This window comes from Triplophysa dalaica, chromosome 10, assembly GCF_015846415.1.
Source record: "Triplophysa dalaica isolate WHDGS20190420 chromosome 10, ASM1584641v1, whole genome shotgun sequence".
Classification (NCBI taxonomy): domain Eukaryota; kingdom Metazoa; phylum Chordata; class Actinopteri; order Cypriniformes; family Nemacheilidae; genus Triplophysa; species Triplophysa dalaica.
The window spans coordinates 12,649,252-12,674,214 of NC_079551.1; the positions used below are offsets into that span (position 1 = coordinate 12,649,252).

General features: G+C 39.6%; 3 protein-coding genes across 5 annotated transcripts; 1 reads left to right on the plus strand and 2 right to left on the minus strand.

Moving 5' to 3' along the window:
- Window positions 1-7,212: 7,212 nt before the first annotated feature.
- timm44 (translocase of inner mitochondrial membrane 44 homolog (yeast)) lies at window positions 7,213-12,401 on the minus strand. Its single transcript, XM_056757963.1, has 13 exons — window positions 12,357-12,401; window positions 11,697-11,804; window positions 11,366-11,539; window positions 11,181-11,261; window positions 10,901-11,050; window positions 10,669-10,805; window positions 10,383-10,468; window positions 10,199-10,291; window positions 9,681-9,805; window positions 9,550-9,600; window positions 9,311-9,400; window positions 9,102-9,212; window positions 7,213-8,197 (listed from the first exon to the last, which is right to left on the minus strand). The coding sequence occupies exons 1-13, from the start codon at window positions 12,384-12,386 to the stop codon at window positions 8,078-8,080; spliced, it is 1,356 nt and encodes a 451-aa protein (XP_056613941.1). The 5' UTR covers window positions 12,387-12,401; the 3' UTR covers window positions 7,213-8,077.
- Window positions 12,402-13,057: 656 nt separating this feature from the next.
- On the minus strand, window positions 13,058-16,434 carry ticam1 (TIR domain containing adaptor molecule 1). 2 transcript variants are annotated; one of them, XM_056757961.1, is made up of 2 exons: window positions 16,231-16,434; window positions 13,058-15,350 (listed from the first exon to the last, which is right to left on the minus strand). In XM_056757961.1, the coding sequence occupies exon 2, from the start codon at window positions 15,237-15,239 to the stop codon at window positions 13,506-13,508; it is 1,734 nt and encodes a 577-aa protein (XP_056613939.1). In that variant the 5' UTR covers window positions 15,240-15,350; window positions 16,231-16,434; the 3' UTR covers window positions 13,058-13,505. The 2 variants fall into 2 exon arrangements, with proteins under 2 accessions (XP_056613939.1, XP_056613938.1); XM_056757960.1 differs by having other exon boundaries at window positions 16,108-16,433.
- Window positions 16,435-16,710: 276 nt separating this feature from the next.
- uhrf1 (ubiquitin-like with PHD and ring finger domains 1) lies at window positions 16,711-24,708 on the plus strand. 2 transcript variants are annotated; one of them, XM_056757958.1, is made up of 17 exons: window positions 16,711-16,870; window positions 18,384-18,546; window positions 18,835-19,095; window positions 19,170-19,318; window positions 19,662-19,877; window positions 20,444-20,559; window positions 20,653-20,839; window positions 20,955-21,078; window positions 21,200-21,307; window positions 21,470-21,574; window positions 21,662-21,768; window positions 21,857-22,019; window positions 22,109-22,246; window positions 22,530-22,646; window positions 22,741-22,896; window positions 22,977-23,075; window positions 23,170-24,708. In XM_056757958.1, the coding sequence occupies exons 2-17, from the start codon at window positions 18,394-18,396 to the stop codon at window positions 23,314-23,316; spliced, it is 2,346 nt and encodes a 781-aa protein (XP_056613936.1). In that variant the 5' UTR covers window positions 16,711-16,870; window positions 18,384-18,393; the 3' UTR covers window positions 23,317-24,708. The 2 variants fall into 2 exon arrangements, with proteins under 2 accessions (XP_056613936.1, XP_056613937.1); XM_056757959.1 differs by having other exon boundaries at window positions 16,712-16,870; window positions 22,530-22,647; window positions 22,745-22,896.
- The last annotated feature ends 255 nt before the right edge of the window (window positions 24,709-24,963 follow it).

Consider the following 24,963-nt stretch of genomic DNA (forward strand, 5'->3'; position numbering starts at 1 on the left):
GAAAATATAACAAGCCCCTCTGTGATCATTTCGTACCCCCCATCTGTTCATGGCACCATCGGCCATCTGTTGCCAACGATAACAACGTGTACCGTAACGCATCCACCCAATTACGTAACAGATAGGAGACAACTAAATTTAAACAAACTTGGATGCAGACAAAACAAAATGCGATAAAAAGAGCTTGTCAAAAAGTAAATTTACAAAGAAAGTGAAGAAAACTCAATCCTTTGCGTACAAAAACTTTAAGGGGAAAATCTTTAAGAAATATATGTGTAACACAAAAAATGACGTTTTACATCTTAACCTTCAGAAATGAGTCCCTACAAAAAGTGTCATACAACAAAAAGAGACAACTCAACAATCTGTCCCTCCTGCTGCCATTCACCCCACATTCTGCCCGTCCTCGCTTGTGCCAAGCCTGTGGATGCCAGCCTGTCCCTCAGATCACAATGTCCACCAACAGCGAGATAAATCTCCATATAGCCTCCAGACCGTTCTCAAGCAATCCAATAGATGCTGCTTTGGCAGACTCGCAACTAATATTCTTAAATCCAGTCATTATCATACTTTTAAGAATCCAGCACGGTTTCATATATATTTTTGCTGCAAGGATTATATAACTCACGTTTTACAGAAGACAGATCAGAATGTTCTTCACAGAACGCTTCGCTCAAATACGCTGACGGGACGGCCGGGATGAGATTCATGATTCAAAGTGTTGTGTATGCCAGGTCAATGTCTGACTAAAGGCCCATTCACACCAACGATGATGATAATGATCAAATATTGTAAACGATAAAACATTTAATGTGAAACTGCAAAATGCACGCTTTCAATAAGCATAACATTATTGCGTCCTTCAAGCTAACGATACCTTAATAAGCACGAAAATATAACTGTGTGGGGGTCAGAAGAGACACAGAGAGGCACTTCAGCCGGCTTATGCTCATCCAAACCAGAAACCATAAGGACCGTCAGGGTGAAAGCAGGTGGCCCGATCGAATCAATAACCCTGATAATGAGATCCGTGGGGCGTCATTATCGCCACCCCCTCCGGCCACAAATGCCCCGTCTTCCGTAAAGAGCGTTGTCTTCGCTGAGCTCCAAACACACCTCATTAACCTTTACGGTGATCAGAAAACTCTCCCCGTCGTGATACTCTGCTGTGTTTGGTTTGTTTTTAAGATTTGAAAGGACGCCACTTCGAGAATTTTTTTTTATCTCTATAAGATACATTTCAACAGCTTCTGCCATTATCACATGATCTGATGCAGTGGAACTCATGTTAAAGTAAACATAAAATAAATGTGATTTCTTAAATACCACTTCTTTATCTAAAATATTAAAATTCATGACAGCCAATAAGGGCTTTGTTATAAAACACTTGCTTTCTTTGAGCTGTGAAACCGAGAGGCTCTGAGCTCTGGGAATTGGGTTGGACTTTTTCCGTTCGCCAGCAGGTATTGATCAATATCCCATAGACATTCATCAATCCCAATATTCCAATGGGAATGGTTTTATTATGAGCGAAACAGCCAGGCGGTAAACACATTATGCCTTTAAATGACCTTGGGAATTGAGTTTGGAGGATTTATGCGTTTTCTTGAGTCAAAGCAGAGGCTGTCGTTTGAAGGCATAGCCAACTGCATTGTTTATGCATAAGATGTTAATATTGCATGACTGCATATGGACGTAGATCTATACCGGCATTACACTAATTGAGTTGAAGTGTAAATTAAATTTGTGAGGAGTTTGTAACGTAAAATAAACACAGTTACGTAACTTTTGTGTACGTATGTTTTAGTTATGTTTAATGCATGACACGATTGTTATCTGTATTCCTTATTCTTATGTGGATCTGAAATAGTAAGAGAATGAAGTTTCACAGCTTTCACTGAAAAATGAGGCTTAATCTAAAACGCACCATTCATTAGCATAACCAGCAGGTTAAATCTGGAAACATTTACAATGATTGATCGTATTAATAAATGAATTGAATAATGAATGCTTGCCAACCATGAAACTAGTCTGTGCATTTCATATTTTTTTCTATAATTCCAGTTATCCGTTTCTTAGTTTTGGTAGGCAACGTGAGCTCAGAAACTGGTTATGGAGTAGCGTCGGGTTTTAGCGTATCTTAAAATCAAACCACAGAGAAGCCTATGCCAGGAGATGATTAAAACCCGCTTAAAGCAATTTTTTCCACAAACTTGAAGCTTCCAGCAAAATAATTAAATGACATATTCTTGGTAATTATCATCACTTTCAGAGCGGCATCAATAATGCACGGAGGCGTCGCACGAGGTTTTCGCGCCAAAGCCGCCATGGCTTTTATTGATCTGGTCTAATTGAATTACATACGAAGAGTCATCGACTTTTGAGTAACGTGACCCTGGAATCTCTCGGGACACGTTAGGATGTCCCGACGAAAGACGCGGTCGCAAAACGAAGCGATTTTTCGATGGCAAAGCTGATCTTTATTTAGCACCAACCTGGAGGTGGGCCATTAAATATTAAAATCAGATCTGCATCGGTAATTTCGAAAGAGACAGGAGGAGTTGATTTCGATATTTTTGTCTGGGCTCAAATCTCCTCTCGTTTCATATATTATCCTGACTTCCTAAATATGCCAAGTTACCTCCTGTTATCGATCATGCAATTGGAATTTAATAAGCTTTACGGACGGCTGTAATTTATTTTTCGTACAGAGACAGCACACATGAGTAGTTCCCCTCTTTCTTTCATATGGCTTATTGCTCCCTAAACTCTTTGTAAGTCGCTTTGGATAAAAGCGTCTGTAAATGACTAAATGTAAATCTATTTAACTGAGGCCTAGTCCTGGCTCAAGCTAATGTCCGGGAAACCACCCCATTCTGTACATCTGGGAGACATCTTAAATGTTTTCGTTCAAATCTGCAAGAGAATTTTTTGTATTGTTTGCTGATGTACAATACGTCTCGGTGATGTTTCCTATCAGATGTCATAGACATCTAGATAATGTCTGATTTAAAACTGCCTTTTGTAAGACGTTTATCAAATGTTTTTACACAGCTGATCTTCCGCAGACATCTTATATACAAGATTTATTTACCAGTTGTGATATATTTGTATACCTTAAGGGTAAGTTAGAGAGGTCAATGCACTTAAACATTGCATTATGGGGACATTTCGGCATGGGTGAGCTTGCAATAAAGTACCCTTGCTGTCTATTTCCAATGAGAAGTTGTGAAACCATTAAACTCCTAGTGGCTTTATGCGATATGAGCAATAAGCAACTTGAGGTCATATTTCACCACGATTTTGTGACGTAATATTGGCGGAAATTAGGCTACATTGCTATTATAGAACCATGATAAGGTTTTGTAAAGGATTGCTCAATTTGAAACGCAAGTCAGGTGTTATTTAGCTGTTTAATGACTCTAATTAAATCCCATATTGCTTTAATGCAAAAATTAAAATATAAGGAAACGGTCGTTACACAGGAGAAATTTACGACATCAGGTTCCCATGTAATCTGGACTTCACCGAACTGTTTCCATTCCAGTAATTACCCTCATACACTAAACGTCACACCCTGCCATCAAAAGCAATACTCCAACTAAAATCTCAATTTCATCATCGTTTTAGATGTTCACAGCGTTCCCCATATATGTCGATGAACAGCCCAAACCAATCTTACCGGCTTGATTTAGCACGCCATAAAGAGTCACGGTTAAATAAATTATTACCAAGCAAAGAGGGAGACTCTTATGTTACCACATTCCCAACCTCCAGGCCTCTGATTTACACCTATAGATTAGCCGTCATTCCACAAGCAAACAAACACCCGAGAAGGCGTAAGTAACTGCCCTGGGGGTAATTGTTGAGGGCATCAGTCACGGCTGGACGTTGAGGATATATAGAGCTGAACACATTTCCCACAAGGTTTGCTGCCCCATTAGAGTTGTTTTCCAGAATATCAAGCATAATTTCCTGCTTTTGTCTGTTTCTGCCATCTGGCAGACGGTGGCCTGATGCAGAGAGCTTTCAATCCGATCTCAGAACTCCTGAGGGATGTTTGGTTGACCTTCTGCATGCAATAGACCGTTTTCACAATGACGTCAGTTGACTTCTGCGTTTCGCAAAGCAGTGTATTCCAAGTTCTGGTTCGCCATCATACCAAAGTACTCCGTTACTTTACTCAGTCAATTGGAATCTAAGTACCAGGACTTACAGCAAGAATAAGACTTGACTAAATAGGGAAGTTGACGTTCACCAGCAGATGGGGAGCTGCCGGTAAAAACCAAGAAGAATAAGTTTAGATTGTGTTGCGAGGGAAAAATAACCGTTGAACCGTCACTAATAAACAAGTAAAAGAGATGCCATTACATCTCGAGCAGAGAAGTAGCGCTGCCGGAAGTAAGCAAACACTGCATGCTTCAGAAGATGTGTGACGTCATGTGAAAAGGGCCTATGACGTCATCAATAAATGAATACAGTTCAGCTACCTCAAGAAAAATAAGTATTTTAAGAAAGTGTCCCCATGATGAGGACAATAAAAGCTTTGATGTTGAAATTTACAGTTCCCCAGCTGATATTCTCCCTTCGTGTGACACAAACAAGTCCTCTGCATTAGAACCGCTGACAAATGGCCTTCCTGAAAGCCACTAACAGGGAAACCGCAGGCAGGAGATGTGCCGATCAATAGAAACGGATTTGCCATTGTTTTCATCCTCCAAAACAAAGCAATAATTTCTGATAAAGGCTGTCCCACTGTGGGCGGGACTAATGCTTGTGTCTGGTGACAATCAGTCTTTTAATTTTAAGTGAATATAAGATAACGTTACACTACAGGACCCTACCAAACTTCTGCACTCGTGACTGTATAGTCATGTAAATATAAGTATAAATTTACACAATATTGTTCTTAAGCCTCAACTAAAGCAATTCTAAACAAATATACTTTTCCATAAGGATGCAATCTGTTAAAGTAAATGTTACAAAAAAAGTACATCTGATATGAGTATTCTGGTACACAGCTGAAAGCTTTCACGCTTTAAAACAATTGGTACCATAGAGAAAAAAAACGTGTTTCCCAAAAAAAACCTAAAAGTTCTTTCTACCAAGACATCTTTGCAAGAAATGTCAGTCTGACGTCATTCGCTACGACTTCAACACACAAAGCCGTACAAAAATTAACCATGGATTTACTTGTTAGTTTAAAAGTTGACCCGACTACAGTTGTACCACAAAAAAAAAAAACATGGTATATTTTCGAAAGGGAAGATGAGTATGCAAAGTAACCTGCAATTTAACATTTTAAACTTAGGTGGCGATAAAGAGACTAAACGTAAAGATTGCAGCTCTGAAAATAAAAATGTACAAATTTTATGCATTTTGTTCCCCAACGAATCCTCAAAAGTTCTTTCTATCAAGAAATATTTCCTTGAAATGTCAGTTTGATGTCATTCGCTACGACTTCAAAACAAAAAGACGTACGAAAACGAACCATGATTTTACTTCAAACAAAACAAAAACCTGGTTAATGTAATAACAATGTAACCTGCAATTTGATGTTTTAAACGAAGGTGGCGGTAAAGAGTCTAAAGGTAAAGATTGAAGCTCTAAAAATAAAAAAGTACAGATTTTTTGCATTGCAACATTATTTTTTTAGCAAAACAAAGAAGTGATTCTCTTTAGACTTTACTGTAACACAATGGCTTCTGTATAGGACCACAACAAATAATATGTATTGAAATCTTTCAATCTGCATGGTCTGGGGTAAAAAACCACCCTGACATGTTCTCCAGGTATCATGGTGTGTCATTGAACCAATTCATTTTCTTTTCGTCATATGCGCAATTACTTACCAACCTGATCAATACATACAGGGGGTTTCTCATTAAACAGACACTAATTGCATCTCATTTGCACACATAAATGATTACGCACATCAGTTCTGTTAGGAGACATTGAGAAAATAATAAATGAAACGTTATACAACTGTACCATACTATATATGTATATTTCTTATATGAATGGAGGATCTATTACATGTCCAGCGTTCACAACCAGATCACATGTCATACTTTGATATGCATGAACAAAATCAAACCTCGAACTTAATGACTCCATTAGAAAACCTTACAAACGCATCTCACACTTTGCAGAATACTGCCTAGTAGGCTACAAAAAACTTTAAAGTTTAATATAATTTAAGATGAGACTACACCATATTTCCTGAGACTGCATTTGACATTTTTAAAGGCTCCACTGAACCAAAAGCAGCAAATGTAGGAAAAGTCCAGGAAGCCTTTAGTCAGCAGAACTACACAACTCAGCGCTTTCTTAAAGCTGTGAAGATCCATCATCCAACTGACGATCTTGTCAATGGCATGTATGAACGTAGGAACGAATGCGAAGGCTTGTTTATCAAGGTTCGCCTGTTTCCAGAACCCAGACGATAAATCTATCTGTGTCAAAACCGATGTGCCCCCATTCAAGAGCATGCATGGATAAGCACGGAGTGTTGGCCAGCGCCTACTCACAACACAGGAAATTCATCAAGGCCATTATACAAGGAAGCATCTCCTTAATCACTGTGCAAATAAATATCTAGGGATGCAGCAATATTATGGCAACAGCAAAAATGGTCTCAATATTATTGTGATCACATGACTGTATGAAACGACAGGTCTTCCATGGCTCATGCTATAACTCATACCTCTAAGCAACAGTTTTGATAAGAGGATAAAGAAAGAGGATGCTTATGGCACATTTCCAAGTCATCATGTGTCATTTTAAATATTGCAATAAACACGGCACTGTGGACATTACACTGGGGTATTAGCGTACCGTGAGATTGTGATATTGTTACATCTCTCTTAATAACCAGAAACAAGCAGCAAACCTCTTAGGAAAACGCTTTTACGACATTTCTACTCGCTGAATTCTACAAGATGAACCAAATTTGCAATTGCCAGCATTGTGTGAGCTGCAATACGCAACTTTTTTTCATATATAAAAACCTAAATCTTTTATCGAATTAATATATAAACCCCAAAATTATAGTACTCTGACTTACGACGGTATGCTTACAACAATTAAAACTGTCTGATTTTGTGGGGAATGTGAGTTTGATGCAATTTTACGTTTCAAATATAGATGGTGACAGAGAGGCAAATGTTTCGAATAACAACATTCACACAGAAAGAAAACACACATATCAACTTGAAAAGTTCTTTAGATGTTGTGTATATTTGCTAAAGTTGAGTAAATCAAGTATCATTTCGACACATATTTTTAATGAGTGGGCAAGCGTGGAATAGTTTTAATTTGTATTTCATTTTCACGATTCACCCAAACCGCACATCTATTTAAATTTCAAAGGGAATGATGAACAATATTCTTGAGAAAAGCTCCCAAGATAAACGATCATTTTAGGCCCCAAGGAATTGAGGTTGAACTATATAAAATTATTTGATGACTCAATAAAAGATGCGTTGAACACCATCTCCGGAGGAAAACTGGTCAACGATACAAACCGATAAAGAAGCACCAGGACCAAATCTGTGGTCGCCAGTTTACATGTAACAAAAAAATAAATATAGACACTGTATCTGTTGCTCAAACATGTTTGTGCCGACCTGTGGGCCACCACAATTCCTGACAGTCTACACTGAAGATGCACAGGGAGGTCTGATTATCTAAACACAATACAAATTAAGTTCTTTCATTATAATTATCATTAAACCAGTTTACTGCAACTTTCTGGATTTCTTAAACATTTAAATGTCATCTGACAACAGATGGACATGACATATTTTCAGTACAGTTAAACAGACAAAACGCAAACAAAAGTGAGTCTCTAAGTCTCTTAGCATGACTGAAGGGGATTTCGGTCCAAAGGCGTGCATTCGTCCCAAGGGCCACATCACTGCCCCAGTCGTCACCCAGTTTGGTTCACAAGCCTCAAGTCAAGTCAGGGTTCCTGGGTGAGCTCTGGACGGGGCCGGGTGATGCTAACGTGATGATGTGTGGCCAAAGTCTCGCCCCTTACCCCTCCCACACGTCCCCGAGGCAGTAGAGCCCGTTCTCAAAGGATCTGCTCCGTGCTGGAGGCGGAGATGTCTAAGAGTCTCCAGGCTGCATACGGGTTCAACTCCTCCTGATCTCGACATAACGCCCATACGTACATCATCCTGAGAACCTTTCCCTGTTGAACACACACAAATGCAACTGGGTGATTATAAAAAAAAAGATGCGACTTAAAAAGCTTTAAGCTGCAATTTTTTTTACAAAATGTTATTGAGCAAGTAGATGAAAAACAATGTCATATAAAATGTATCACGATTTCTTGGTAAATTTCAGTTTGTCATTATTTGTCTTAATACCTTAAGATAAATAACCTGCAATTTTTTATTGTGAATAGAGGCTGTAATAAAGAAACAAGTTACGTATTGCAGCTTTAAGATCAATAAGATTTTTACCATTGCAAATTTTTACAAATTTCCTCGATAGAGAAATCATTACTGTAACATATTTTTGATCAGCATAAATGCAGCAAAAAATTATTCATTATAATAAATATATTAACATTTTAATAATAAAAAATTCTGTGCTTAACTAAAAAATATTGAGAAAAAAATGTACAGTGTCCCAAAAAATGCATGCCTCATTTTTTAATAGTAACATAATTTCTTATTTGTCAGTAACTTTGCAAGCGCATGCGGAGAAAATTATCCTTTACATCATCGCATTTAATCGAGCACATGACGCTAACATCAGCCTCGGGAAATAAAAGCAGTTTTTTAATTTCGAGCACTCTGAAACTGGCAGAACGAAGTGTCAGAAGATAGCCGAGCGCAATAATTGACTACAAACTCACAGCACAGATTCATCCCCCGTGTGCCGTTACATTTGGCCTTTGAATAGATTTATAACAAGTCTCTATGATAAGGTGCTCAGTCGGGACGGCTCCGGGCTCCGCTGGGTCTCGAGTGATCTCATACGGGGGCCGCGAGAGGTGAATCACGCCACTGATTCACGAGAATGTCACGTGAATCAGCGCTTCCAGATGTTAATGGTGATTTGCAATGTGACGTGAGGCCGTTACTCACCGGATCGCCCTCCACGACTTCACCTTTCACGTTGCGAATGACCATCACCAGTTGAGCCTGGAAAGTGATGATGAGGACGGGACCTTGTTCCATCATTTTACCCATCGGCAACTGGAGCAAAAACATAAGAAAGCGACACATGACGGTAAAACTGAGTAAGTAATAAACATTCATGTAAAAATTAATACAAATCTTTCCTTAATACTCACATCAATGTTATCAATGTCGAGTATTTTGGAGTGGAACTGGAGTCCCATGGCTTTGGCCTGCTGTATAGGATGAGCGAGCTGACTGTACGTCTAAAACCAAGAGAACCCGTCGATAAATCAGTCAATATGTCATTTCCCCGCAAGCTTCAGATTCAACATCAAAGTCAGTGTTGTTTCTCAGTTATCTCATACACTCAATGTTCTTTCACACATCTGAGATGTGTTTCTGACACACTTACAGCCTCGTAGCACCAATCTTTGAGGACCTCCAGTTCTCCTTGAATCATGGCCTAAAAATGGAGCAAAAGTTCAGCAGTTGGCATCTCTGTTGGTAATTCAGATGAATGGATTTTGGGATGTCATGGCTCACCTCTAGAATATTGGGAATAATGTCTTTCTCGCACTGCTTCAGGAACGAATCCTTGTCGAAATTCGGATCCGCTTTCAAGATCTCGGTCAGAACCTCAGACATCTCGGTTTTGGAGAACAGCCCACCTGAGAACATCAGATAATTAAGAAAACTGCAGTCATGTGCATTAAAACTTTCATTGTTTTTTAGGATTGAGGTACCAACGAGTTTCATTTTAAAATGTAATGGCTGTTTTTACACATCCAATAAATTCGCAGGGAAAAATGCAAACCACGCCCACTAATTTTCTCCCTTGGAGTTCCTTTTCACTCGGAAACATGTCAGAACACGGAAGTAAAAACGACCGCAAGTTCTGGTTTACAGTGACTTTAAGACTGGTTTTGTGTTCCAGGGTCACATATATTAATTGAATTTATAAATGAATCATCTCGGATTGTAATTGACCCTTTTTAATTAACTTAAGAAAAATGAAGCTAAGCATAGATACACTGGTGTACAATGTTCGTCTTTGGCTTTACCGATGATGTCTGTCATTTTGTCGGTCACGGCTCGAGACGCTCGGATTAAGGCGTTGTCACTCTCGTCATATTTCATCTTCATCTCAAAGAATCCTGAGAGGCAGAAAGCAAAATAATCAAATAATGCAGCATACAACCAACTGACAACATATGGAGTGTGGCGCCATCTATAGATCACACTCACTGTTAAAAACCATATTGTTGTCCTTGAAGTCTTTCCACTGCTGATACCATTTAGAGTCTTTGTGTAGAACAACACCCATTGCTTCCCTGCATAAGAGAAGCACACAAATGTAAGATCGAGATTCAATGCATATAAAAAAAGGTATCAGAAAGATCATATTATTTAAAAATATTAACTTGACACATCAAATGTACTGCATATTGGTATTCAACTGTTATTAACATGAAATACAAATTGAATGACGCTTGTAGATGTTCTCATCTCATTTTCTGTTGGGTCGACTTACTCGTCGGCTTCGAAGACTTTAGCCTCGCTGCCGCCCACCTTCGATGAGAAGTCGCTTCTCTTCCTCAATGTGCTGGGCGGCCGGTATGATCCGCTCTGACCGAGGTCACCGATCTCTTTCTTGACGCTCTCGACACTCTTTAGAGATTCAGATTAAGTACAGTTTTCATTTACAGCTCTGAAACCGCTTCATAGAGACAGCAGATTTTGCATCGCAGAGTATGTATTCTGACCTGTGAGATTGCCCGGAAGGCTCCCGTCTTCCCAAATTTTTCACCGCCTTTAGACATCGTCTCCGCCGACTGCTTGGCCGTTTTGGCAGCTTCTTCCATCCCTTCTTTAATTTTCTTTCCAATGTCTGTGCGACTCACCTCTTCAAAACCCTGCGTGGAAAATTTAGGATTAGCATGTTTGTCATTAATGTAAATTGGATATTCAAGTGAGGATTAATGTACAAACATTAAAATGTTCTCTATGAACTGATTTTTATATTTACAGATCATACAGACTTACCTCTTTGACCGATTCAGATATTGAACCGATCGTTTTCTTGAACACTTCTGAGGTTTTGACTGTTTCTGACTCGATGGTTTTCTGAAAGACATTGATAAATGACATCACACAATGTTTGTGATTATATCCACAATACAACATGACCTCAAATGATACTGCAGCCCATCATTCGTTGACGGACGTACATATTTCCTTCTGGCTTGCTTGAGGGCATCCGATTCCTCAAGTTTCATGGCCTCTGCACGAAACTTCTTGATGTTTTCCTTCATCTCTTTGTTCTTGTTCAGGTCCTGTTTCAGGTTGTCCAGAAACTCTCCCAAGAAGCCTTTGCGACCGCCACCAGACGACATAAACCTCTCCTACACATCGTCACACAAGAACAACTTGTTTAGACAGCAGTTAAATCTAACCTAGCAAGCATTTATTGATCGTGACATTTTATTTTCAATCAATTCCGTGTTCGGCCCCAAGGTTTTGAGAAATCAACATAGTGTTCGAGATTCAACAGACACTCACCTGTGATGTAGTGATGGTGGATCCACATATCCTATACACACTCGCTCGGTCATATAAAGACACATACTGACAAGAGAATAACCGCACACAGCCTCTTCTGACACACAGCTGCACATACACAAAAAAAAACATTCAATCATAAAATTACTGGTAACATGGTAGACTTATGGCATCAGGTGGCATTTATGACATACCATGATTCTTGGATAAATACACAACAAATGTGATCGATCATCATATTAAAATACATTGATATTGACACAAAAACATTACACACCTCCAGAACCCCAAGATGTTGTTACCATAGTACATGTCCATACAAACACATGGTATTACCATGGTACATTGTATAAGATGAAGTCCCACAACCATAGACTATGCTAACTTGCTAAGATGTTTTGTTTTTAAAAGATATATATAAATACAACCGTATACAGCGTTTAACGAAAAATATTTCATAATTCATTTTCCATCAGGGCCAAAAGCATGTTTCATCACCATGACTTACTAGATCTGATCACATTTCCACAGGAAAAACGAAGAGAAATGACGAATAAAACACGTGACGTTGTTGATTTCATCGCAAACATTATACTAATACTAATGATATTAATCGCGCTGTTTAATGTCATGTTAAAACAGTTAAAATGACAAACTCACCTGGTAGCACTGACATAAGGAGGCCGCCATCTTGGTAACGCTGCGAGTGACCTGTTTGGCTGGTGACCTTGTGACGCACTTCCGTGGGAGGAGCGACGACCGAGAACAGCCAATGGGCTGACGCGTCTCGATTTGTCAGACTTGCAGATTATTTGAAGTTTTTCTTTATTTTATACATTTTTAGATCTACACAACCATTCACAAGTTCAGGATGAGTTATACAGTTTTCGTTATATTTTTTACACACATTTAAGAACTCATCAGGGAATTTCACAATTACAAATGTTAATGTGTAAATAATGTTATGGCTAAAATATAAATAAATTATAACTGTTCTATTTGATCATCTTCCATTTTTGTTTTTGGATATTAAGAAATTAATATGTTGTCATAATGAAATTTGGGCTTTAAAAAAGTTATGAGAAACATTATAGTAAACTTTTAAATGTACATAACAGTTTTTTGGTTTACTTATACTTTTATTTTAATTGTCTCTTTAAATTATTTATATAGTTTACTTTAATTTAAGTAGGCAAAATCAAAATATAGGGATTTATTGGAAATAATTTATACTATTTGTGCATGTACAAAGCATTTATGTCAATCACACTTTTATCCATGTAATAAATTGTATGTCAATTTAATAAATATATATATTTTTAAACACAGTAAATATAAGACAGGCTTTGTGATGACAGACAGTGATTTGATTTAGTTTTATTTATTTGAACTACTTTCGACAGATTTTTCACAGCTAAACTTAAACATATATGTATCTGAAAAACACCCAACAAACATCTCTGATTAAAAACCTATTTTGTGAAAATATCAATGAAAATTATAAATATGAGTTTTATATTTTTATTGCAAGGACGCTTAAGGCCAGTCCACACCAAGAACATTAACTAATCAAATAAATGTAGTTTTTCTGTCAATGTTTTAACATTCACATCTGAAAAAAACAATAGCCTGAAAGTGATCTCAACTATTTTGTTCAGCTGTGTCTATAATGTAGTTGAGGTATAAACTTTGTAGTTGTGGTTCTTGGTGTGAACGGGCATTAAAGCTTATGTGAAAAAGCATTAGAATTACTGAGAACCACAACCATATCAAACAAACAATACTCCTACAGAGTAACAGCAACTTTAATCAATCATCTTCTTCTGAGCTGTGTTGAACATGGTCGATATTCATTGTCGAGTTATTTCCGATCATAACGTTATGCGCGTTCCCAATGTGGATGCACGAGGGCTGCTGCCAGGCACCGTGGCCTTGATCCATAGCGGCGTTATGTACAGGCGGCAAGCCAGATGGTGCATAAAACACATCAGAATCGAATCTCAGCCGCGCCAATCTTTCTGTCTCCCGTTTGAGGTCCATATTTCTACTTCTCTCCACTTGTAGTCGCTTTCGTTCCTCCGTCACCTTCTTAATTCGCTGCTCTTTCATCCACACCTCCCTTTGGCTCGCCACCCTCATCTGCGACATCGCTCTCAAAGCTGCGCGTTCAAACGTACTTTTGCTCTCGTCCAGAGGGACGGTACCACGGAGCACCAGCCGTTGCCGGTCCTTCGGCAAAAAGTTCTCCCGAGGCAGCAACGGGATGACCGAGTGCCTCTTGTGATACTTTTCCAGAGAGTTGAAGATGGCCGAATCAGTGCTCGTCTCGCTGAGGTTGGTGTTGAAGTTTCGGGTGAGCAGCAGCAGTGTGAACGCCGAGTTGTTGATGGCGTCCTCCAGGCACAACAAGGTGGACCGGCCAGGTTCTTCGAATTCAGAGAACGTCACTCCGACCCCAGAAATAATTCTTTCAAGTCTGTTCTTGAGCCTTTGAGCTTCATCCGCGTCTTCTGGTTCGTGCAGTATGACGAAGGAGTAAAACTCGTCCTCGACTTCGCTCACGGCTGGAGGGTTGACGTTCCTATGGGGTTGTGGTGTATTGTTAAGGTTCAAGTTTGTAGGTTGCGAATCCACTTTGGATGCGTTTGTTGGGTTGGATGAAAAATCAAAACCTGGATCTGTGTTTTTGGAGGTCAGGAGCTGTGAGCTTCCGCTGCCATCGAAACACTGCGTGTGCTTTGGACTGGTCGATCTATTTGTGACGTCTGAAATTCGAGGTGTCTGTAGTGCGGTTGCGGGAATACTTGTCGGTCTATCAGGACAACGTAGTGTTTGGTCTCGAAAGGTTTCTCTAGTCTGGGGCGTTTCCAGACTCAATGGCTTTGATTCTTCCATTGTAGAACCCATAATGGTTGGAGAGCTAATTTCCAGAGTATGCGAGCTACATACCGAACTGGATCGCAGCGAGGATGGATAGCTAACGTTTCCAACCGGTACGTCTTGAGATTTCAACCCGCCATTTTCACAACTTAGAAATTCATCAGCAGTCTGAAACCCACAGACATTTTTGACCTCCTCCAAGATGTTTTCAACATCTAAAGATCGCAAATTTGCCCTCTTGCTAGTTGCAAGCGCCGCGCTATATGCTTGATCTCGGAGCGTCGCGTCGCATAATCGCTCCCGCACCAATACATCAAATACTCTTGCAATATCCAACAGCGTCTCAACGTCGGGGCCTGAGTTCTTAAAACTCCCAATGTGGCTACCGTTCAGACTTTCTCCACGCTCCTTGATCATTTCAGCCAAGAAGTTCACAACCTTACGGTTACGGTTTGCCAACAGCTTGGCGTGAGCATCTTCGCTCTTCTTCAGAAGAATCAAGCACATCGCATGAACCATCACCTCTGCACACGTGTTGCCCATTTTGTAAGTGAGGCTGAGTAATCGCTCCTCGGTGGCCTGAGAGAGACTCTCGAACGCCTCGGCCAGACCGGACCCCCCTGCGTATCCACGCTGCGTAGGCCGTACGCTTTCCTCTGCCATCGTTTCGAACAAGTACGCAAGATCATGTGCGGATGTGTGTTGTCATTTGACATATTCGAGCCATTCCGTTCGATCTGAAGGGAATTACTCGAGTGTTGTAGCTAAAAAAACCTGCAAAACAAAATAGTTGCAGCATGAGCCTCGCAAGGAACAATAACAAGCACGGACCAAATTGCTTTGAAATTTAGATCTGTTTAAGATCGCATTGTTACTAGACATAATGAGATTAATGGAGAGCAAATGGAAACTTTTGCCTAAATCTTACATGTGTCTCAGAAATTTCTTCTGCAAAAAAAAGTCGGAAATGTCGTTCAAGAGTTTTAGAACAGATGCAAGGAATGTCTCAAACTCTCATATCTTAGAATTGTCAAATCCTGAATCAAAAATGTATATTATTAAATTAAATTAAATATTATAATCATTTTACACCTACATACACTCCATGAATTTCAACAATTACAGTATCATTCGTTTCCAAAAAATTCGGAGGAAAAACAACTGTATTAGAGGTCATGAGCAATAAAAGTCCAATGAAAAAAATCCTCTTTGATCTTTCATATGCTGACGTCACAACAAAGGTGACACGTTTAACCATACTGACAACTCAGTGTTTCTGTGTTTTTCAAACATCACAAAAATGAAATCATATAAAACTTAAATGTAATCAATTATGAAAAAAAAGTTAATCTGTAAAAAGACAGATCATATAAAATAAAGTACAGTACGGCGCTCAAGGTCGAGGTATTAAAATAACAATCTCGTTTGATCGATTAAAGAAACGCTGCTTAAATAAACGCTACACAACTACACTTTATTTTATAATAATATTAAATGCAAACGAAATGATCACTACAACACGTTGTCTTACCATGACAGCAGTTGAGAAGCAGGAAGTATAAAATATAATCACGCTTTCATTAGTCAGAATCACCAATAATTCATAATATCTGACATGATACGTTCACGCAGCATCTTCTCGTTGTTTACGTACCGAAATCATGGTAAATACGTGTTGTTGTTTTTAAGTTTCACAGTCACTCTTTTTTGCACTTTAAAATGCGGAAGGAAAACACTATAGATTCAAAAAAGTTCAAAACAGCCACAAGATGGCAGTACAAAACACGTCTATACATGATTCCTTCTTTTCAAATATTTATTAAATAACCATAGTCATATGAGCCAAACGATGTCTTAATATTCTTTAGTTTGATTCGGGATATTTTATTGCATCAAATAAGTAGTCCCTTAAATTTCAATCCACTTGGAGATCCTCCGGCTCTTATTATATGAAAGGAGCACTCAAGTCTCGCGACATCACAGCTGAGGGGCAAACATGTGGGATAGCGAGAGCAGGGTTTCGCGCGCTGAGCCTAAGCTCCGGTAGTAGGCGTGATTGACGCGTCTGTCGACGAATCAACGCAGAGATTGGAGACCCTCTTAGCCAATCAGCAGCGCGCTGTGCCCGCGGCAGGAGGAGAAACACGTTGTTGAACAGTTTTATTGATTCGAGCCCGTTCCAGTGCGTTTCGCGGGAGCATTAAACTGTAACAAAAGTGCAATAAATTTGACTGTTTTATCTCATATATTGACATACAATTAGGTCTTCTGTTTTCAAGAGGAAGTAAATACAGGTAACGAGCTGTTTTTAAATTATTTAGTCTTTAACTTTTGTGTAAAATGCGCCTTATTATTGCTTAAATCGAAGTGTATTTGAATTGTTATTATGTGCGTTTCAATGTTTACACGATATTTACGGATATCAACGGTTTATATTCTTGCACGATTTATTAATTTGTTTAACTTTAAATGTTCACATGAAATGGACTTTAAATACGCGTATTCGTCTTGGTTATAATGCTTTTTTGTCGGTGAATCGGCTCGTAATGCTCACGTTTGTCTTACCGATGTTCGTATATACAGTAAAAGTCAAGTAAATAAATTCAAAGAGTCCAAAACAAACTCATCAAGGACTTGAAAGTGTTTTTGTATGCACGACTAACGTTAAAACAATGCAGGGCTTCAAAAGTGTATTGTTTCCAAATTAATTTATTTTTGTTTAATTAAATATATCGATTTAATATTATTTCAATCATATTTACATATTTGACGTATAAATAGCTTTTTTTGATAACAGACCACGATGATCCGCTACAAATGAGTCATCTATGTTTCCATAAATCACTTCATTTTAATAGTTGATGATTATATTTAATAGATAAACGTTAATTTAAGTGAGTTATACATTTTATGCGGTGTGTTTTTGTCTAAAAGTCGGCTGAATGAAGGTGGTTTATTTTACTCGTTGGTACGCTCTTGACCGATAGAGGGCGCTCGGGTGTATTTCCGTCAGTAACAGGCGTGGTTTGCTGACATGAAAACAAGGGATTTTCACCCCATTATACACGATCACCACACTTAGGAATTAAGAGCCATCTCTCTTTTATAGTGGAATTTTAATCTAAAGGCACCACATGTTTAAATATGATTATATTTGAATAAAATAAGGCATATATGATAAACCTGAAATCATTTTAACAATTTAATTCAGATGACTTTTTATGTGACTGATGTCAAACTGACATTTCCTGCGAAATATATCACCTGACAGCTCAATTTATATATTATGATTGCTAGTTTTCCTTAATCTTGCTCGATATCTGATGTTTGTTTATTTTTAACCGTAAAAAAGCTTTGTTTTTGCAACTTTAATTCGAAGTCTCTAAAGCTCGAAAGCAGAAAGTATAGTTGCACAAGAGGAATTGTGTGGAGACTTTAAGCTGGTAGCATCTATCAAAGAACCACGGTGTTGCTATCTGATACTGTCGCTAGAACCATATAACCGCCTTTGAAATATTTATTATGCACCATAATGACTCGGTTATGACTCAAATTTGGACGGATGAACGATGAACTTCATTTCGCGCAGGGCCGATTGTTGCAAAGCAGGTTTGCGAAAGCATTAAACAGCCAATGGAAAGCTCAGGGCGACAATGTCAAGAGGAAAAAAACAATGCTTGCGTCACCCAGAAACGAAACAAAATTTTCCTGCTGGTTTGCGAGTTCTGGCGCCGGGCCATTGTTTGATATGAAATAAAAAAAGGAAGGTGGGGGAGTTGGGTAATCTTATACGTCGTGCCTTTTCAGGTCGACCGCCATGTGGATCCAGGTGCGCACTATGGATGGCAAGGAGACCCATCGGGTCGACTCCCTGTCCAAGCTCACCAAGGTGGACGAGCTGCGGGGGAAGATAATGGAGCTATTCAACATCGAGCCGGAAAGACAAAGATTGTTTTACAGAGGCAAACAGGTATTAAAGTCAACATCAAACAGTGGTTACACAAAGTATTTAATAAGAATCAAATATTAACTTTGTCATTTTGGAAAAAGGGGGCCGTAGTCTGAGCAGTCATGTCAATATCAGTACAATTCTTTTAGTAATAGCAATATGAAAATACACAATCACCAGGACTGCATATCAAATCAAATGAAGCAATTTGAGATTATTGCTTATTTTATTACTTTTGGATCTTGATTTGATCCGTTTTATAGCGCTGTACAACAAACTGTCTGTTTGGTTTATTGTCGTGGTTTGCAGATGGAAGATGGTCACACGATCTTCGACTACAACGTGGGTTTGAACGACATCGTTCAGCTGTTGGTACGACAGGCCGTCGCACCAACCGTTCTGTCGAAAGACAAAGAAGCAGAGTTGTCCGACTCTGACTCTGGCTGTGGATCGGCCCAGAGCGAGTCGGATAAAGGTTCAACTCATGGCGAGAGCGAAGGGCAAAGTGCCGGAACCTCGGGTCAAACGGACACGCCGGACCTTATCGACCCAGGCTTTGGGTTTTACAAGGTAAGAAACTATCTATGATTGATGGTATTTTTCTTAAAGACTGGGGGATCATGAGATGGATAATTGTTTTGCAGATCAATGAGTTTGTGGACGCACGTGATTTGAACATGGGAGCTTGGTTTGAGGCGCAGGTCAAGAATGTGACCAAGGCGCCAAAACCTTCAGGGGATGATGGAGAGCTTGATGGAGGAGAGGAGATCATGTATCACGTCAAATACGAAGAGTGAGTATAGATTTCAGGCTACTAAAATATTTCACGAAGACCAATCTAGCATGCACAACACATTTAACTTCAGATCACGATATGAAATACAGTGAAAATAATGTATTTTTTATCAGGATCTAATTTTGTTGGTTTTTGATATTTATTGGGTTTGGTAAAGTGAGCAGTAGTCATGTGGGTTGCATTACATGCAGAACACCTGGATTCATCTCTAAGCACCGCCTGCAGCTGTTAGCATCCAAACTTCGTTCGTCTTTGTGTTAAAATGTGGGTTAAATCATTCAGCGTCTCACTGCAGCTGAATGATAATTGCCCCTCCTCTACCCACTTGTGGTTTACACAGTTACCCAGAGAACGGCGAGGTGCAGCTGCGGGGTAAAGACGTTCGCCCGCGGGCGCGCACCGTATACCAGTGGCACCAGCTGGAGGAGGGCATGACCGTCATGGTAAACTACAACCCGGACGAGCCCAAGGAGCGCGGATACTGGTACGACGCTCGGATCCAGAGGAAGAGGGAGACCAGGACCCAGAAGGAGGTTTATGGCACGATTCTCCTGGGGTATATGGATTTTTCTTTTAGGTTTGACACTAAAACAAGCAAAATTTGCTTTCTGAGGCCATTGCCATGTAATATTTAGCTGAATATTCAGGCATGAATTCAATTTATTTTAATTTGTGGCGGGTTTGGGGCACGTGGTCATCATACAACTAGCTAACAGGATCCTTTCTACGCTTGCTGTGTCATGCACACGCTTGTTATTAATGCAACCGCTTCATTCAGATGAATGTCATTTTGGGAGTTAAGTTTGTTTCCAGAGACTAATAGAAGCCAAACACGGTTGTTTTGGTACTTAAAAATGTGTATGGTGTAATGTCATTTTTATTTAAGTGGGGAACTGAACAGCGTTCTGTAATGTATACAGAAAATCTGGATTCAGGAAGTTGAGATGGCTATTCGATATATTATATGATAATGTATTATCATTTACTACATTTTTGCTGCATAAATAAGCAAATGGGAGCTAACCCTCTATTTATATTAGCTATACTATTAAATAAATGTATATGCAATAAACGTTTTGCTCCTTTAAGGCTGTTAAATTTACAAAGTGTTCCTTCTTTTAGGGAAGCTGGCGATTCTCTCAATGACTGTCGAATAATGTTTGTGACCGAAATCTACAAGATCGAAGAACCGGGAAGTTCAGAGGGACCAGGGGCCTCTTCCGATAGCCCTCTCAAGAGTGAGTTTGCCTCTCTTTCTAATACATAAGATTAGATTGGACAAGAAACTGTTTTTAAAAAGCGTATGAAATGTTAAACCTTTGTTTCTTCAGGGTCAAACGGACCTGAGTGCAAAGTCTGCAAAGACGACCTGAAGAAGAACTGTCGCATGTGTAACTGTCACGTCTGCGGCGTGAAGCAGGATCCTGACAAACAGCTGCTCTGTGACGAGTGTGACATGGCGTTTCACACTTACTGCCTAAACCCTCCGCTGACCACCATCCCCGCCGACGAGGACTGGTAAACAAGATCTCGGTCACCATTACTCATTTATACAGAGGGCCTCACAGTGAATAAGTTACCTGGAGAGATTCCAGCGATGCATCAAGTATTTTAAACCCTCCGTGTTATGCAGGTACTGTCCAGAATGCCGTAATGACGCCAGCGAGGTGGTTCTCGCCGGAGAGAAGCTGAAGGAAAGTAAGAAGAAATCAAAGATGGCGTCCGCGAGCTCGTCCAGCCAGAGGGACTGGGGGAAGGTGCGGTTTAGCTTGAGCGTTAGATGCGAGTTTAACCATGAGAAGCTTGTTTTTTCTCCATTACGATTGTCTGACATTTGTTTGTTTTGAGCATTTCTGACTGTTTGTTTTTGTTTCACAGGGTATGGCATGTGTCGGCCGCACCAAACAGTGCACCATCGTACCTTCCAACCATTACGGCCCTGTTCCTGGAGTCCCGGTGGGAACCCTGTGGAAGTTCAGAGTGCAGGTTTGCATCATTTTTAAATCGACCAAAACGTAGTCTGTTATCTTTAGTTGGTAACTATGGACATATATAGATTTAACTTACTGTATCAACGTATGTGGTTTTAGTTTTTGCAACAACAAACTTCATATATGAACGGGATTGTAATAGTTGTGTGATTCACAGGTGAGTGAATCGGGAGTCCACAGGCCTCACGTCGCTGGAATTCACGGCAGAAGTAACGATGGCGCCTATTCTCTCGTGCTCGCAGGAGGCTACGAAGATGACGTGGTACGCTAACAGATACAATCTTGTCACTTAAAACGTAGTGCGAAAACTTCCCATATGTTTATCTTCAATTATTTTTTGTTGTTCTAGGATGATGGAAACCAGTTTACCTACACTGGCTCCGGGGGTCGCGACCTCTCCGGAAACAAGAGGACGGCCGAGCAGTCCTGCGATCAAAAACTAACCAATATGAACAGGTCAGAAGATCCCCATAGTGGTTATCGTGCTGCTAAAAAAGCTGCTAACAGGATCCGAGTATTCATCTGTGTTTTGTTGGGTTTGTAGAGCACTGGCGTTGAACTGCAACGCAGCCGTGAACGAGAAAGAAGGGGCGGAGGCCAAGGACTGGAAGGCGGGGAAACCTGTGAGGGTCGTGCGGAGCTCTAAAGGCCGCAAACACAGCAAGTACAGTCCTGAGGATGGCAACCGCTACGATGGCATTTACAAGGTATACTATTAGCCAATGTTTCGGAAAAGAGGATTTTGTTATTTTTCTCTTAAATGATTGGTTGGAAGTCATTTTACTTTGTTTTTCAGATTGTTAAGTACTGGCCAGAGAAGGGGAAGTCGGGTTTCCTTGTGTGGCGATATTTGCTGAAAAGAAATGACGACGAAGCGGCACCATGGACCCGTGAAGGGAAAGAGCGTGTTAAGAAACTGGGCCTCACCATGCAGGTGACGTCTTGAGATTTACAAGACTGTGTTTGCTGCCTGCCAAGTTCAAAAACGAATGCGTGACTGACAAAATTCTCAGTTCAGTAATTCATAAAAGGAAGTTTGTGGTTTTGTTTGAGTTACTGAATCTGCGTATGTTTCATTTATTTGGTGTTAAATGTGAACAATGATAAAACCATACATTGGCATCCAGTTTGTGCAGTTCTCACTTCATTGAGTAACAAAACCAAAACAATGAGTGGGACACAATTTTGTGACGTTTATCTTCTGTTCTTTTCCTCAGTATCCCGAGGGTTATCTGGAGGCTGTGGCTGCTAAAGAAAAGGAGAAAGAGAATAAAAATGAGGATGACATTGAGGAAACGCCCACCAAGGGGAAGAGGAAGAGGAAATCTCAGACCGGTGGGTGGAACGTTGCTACGGTTTTACATCAAGTTTGTAGTAATAAACCGATTGATTTTCTGCATCAATTTGTGTAACGTCTTTCTTCTGGCTGTAGTGGATGAGAAGAGTTCTCCATCAAAAGGCACTCCCAAGAAGATGAAATTGGAAGCGTATAAACTCAGCAAAGACCAGAAGGCCTTGATCAAAGATGATGAGCTCAATAAGAAATTGTGGGATGAAGCTATGGAGTCTCTGAAGCTCGGACAGGTACGTACAAACCAAACGTATGTATTGTAGCTTTTAATCCGCTGCCGTTTTCTAAATGTTTGCTTTACTGCGTTCTGCAGCGCTTCCTGAATAAAGTGGAGGAATTTTTTCTCTGCATCTGCTGTCAAGAGGTTGTTTACCAGCCCGTCACCACAGAGTGCCAACACAACGTCTGCAAGGTAACACACTCGCCACTCGGATGATTATAGTTTGGCTGCTTTATAGTTTCTGAAAAGTTCCTGGGGTTTACATGAAACCATTTTGTTGCTACAGGAATGCCTCCAGCGCTCTTTCAAAGCCGATGTTTACACCTGCCCGGCCTGTCGATACGACCTCGGCAAGAACTATCCAATGACCGTGAACAAACCTCTTCAAGCCATACTTACCCAGCTCTTCCCCGGGTACAGCAGCGGCCGGTGATGGCACGGCAGCACAGAATTCAACTAGAAACTTGGATTTCCATTTTAATATATTTAACGAATGTTGAAACGTATCAGGTTGTAGAATCGATCAGAAAATCTCCTTGATGTTTGATTTGGCCCTGTTTTGCGACGTGCTCCTACCTAGGCAGTGCGCTTCTGTCTGTCGTAGGCGTGTTCCCAAAATGCATCTTGGCATTTAGGATATAAAGGTGATTTTATAACATTCTAGTCCTATTTTAGCTATAGCAGCTTTCCAATGTATTTTTGCCGCCTTTTGTACCGTGTACCAGCACAATGAACTGTAGCTATGCACAATGACGATGTTCACAACGTTAGGGTTCCGATTGAAATCGCTTTTTCTTTGCAATTATATATTTGTAAAGATAATTTGTTCGAAAGCACTGCGTCTTAAATCCCGTTGAAACAGGTCATGTGTAGAGCCGTATGCCTTCACTGACGTTCTCAGTTCAGCCAGTGTAGTAATGATTTTCCCAGTGTTCATTTCGCGTTTATCTTAACGTTATGACGTTTAACAAAGATCCAAAGATCCGTTAACAGATTTTGCGCTAAGGTCCCGGAGTTTAGGGTGGCGTAGCTTTTCTAGCTTATTTACATTCGGCTTTATAAAATGTTTTAATTGTCTTGCCTTTATTGGTAACTAACTAAATTGAATCTAAAATGAATTGTTTTAACCCTACTACTTTACGTAAACACTGTTTGTTGAACTTATTGCTTTTCTATGTCCAGCAACTAAATTTTAATACATTCTAAAACGAATAGAGATATATCCCTCTTTTTTTGTTGATTTGCTTTTCTGTGTAACTGCTGTGTGTGCGCTTCAAGAAATCCAGTGTCATTTTTCCGTCACGTTGCCGTTATGCAAACAGTGGTCATGCTTTTGAAGCCCTCTGAAGTTGAAGTACTGACCCAGTATCTGTATTTCAGGTTCTGTTTTCACTTTATAGGGTCGGCGTGTTCACCGGATCAGGTTTTATAAGCACCTGGTCTGACTTTTCAATGGTTTTCGAGGTAATTCCTTAGACCGTTTTTCGCACAAACCCGACAGTTTGACTCATTCAGGAAGTATTTAAATGCATTTTCTCACTCAATGACGTTCTTTGCTTGTTGTAAGCGTTATTATAGTATTTGCTAAATAAATGCATATGGCTGCAGATATTTCGTTTTTACGTTTTCTTTTTTTAGTTTGACCTAATATCTGCGTAGACTGGAGCTGTATATTCTGGAATTGAAATTGTATATTTTTAGCACTTGTATTTAGTCATTGTATGTAGTGGATGGTGGTGCATAGCTATTTTTTTGCACTGGGATGAGTGCTATATTTTTCAATAAACCTTGTTGAACTTTTATATAAAATAAAAACGTGTGCTTGCTTGTTCAATTGTGTGTGGTGTACACTTCTGCAATTTTAGTTTGTATTGCTGATTTTCAATATTTAATAAACAGTAATGTTACTCATTTCATTAAAAGTGAAGGTTTGTTAGGAAAATCATATAAAGACTTGATTGCTAGTATTAAGGATAAAAAGAGTCAAGAGAAGCATTTGGCTTTTAATTTGTAATACACAAAATACATTATAGTTATTATATACTAGAAATATATTTTTAGTGTAAACTAAACACGCCTC

Bases quoted from the DNA above. Each gene is read 5' to 3' on its own strand.
- uhrf1 (XM_056757958.1), top strand. From the start codon at position 18,394: ATGTGGATCCAGGTGCGCACTATGGATGGCAAGGAGACCCATCGGGTC. The intron at 18,547-18,834 runs GTATTAAAGTCA...CGTGGTTTGCAG, and splicing joins TGTTTTACAGAGGCAAACAG to ATGGAAGATGGTCACACGAT. The intron at 20,560-20,652 runs GTGAGTTTGCCT...TTGTTTCTTCAG, and splicing joins TTCCGATAGCCCTCTCAAGA to GGTCAAACGGACCTGAGTGC.
- timm44 (XM_056757963.1), bottom strand. From the start codon at position 12,386: ATGGCGGCCTCCTTATGTCAGTGCTACCAG. The intron at 11,540-11,696 runs GTGAGTGTCTGT...GACGATGTGTAG, and splicing joins CCACCATCACTACATCACAG to GAGAGGTTTATGTCGTCTGG. The intron at 10,292-10,382 runs GTGAGTGTGATC...TCTGCCTCTCAG, and splicing joins CAACAATATGGTTTTTAACA to GATTCTTTGAGATGAAGATG.
- ticam1 (XM_056757961.1), bottom strand. From the start codon at position 15,239: ATGGCAGAGGAAAGCGTACGGCCTACGCAGCGTGGATACGCAGGGGGG.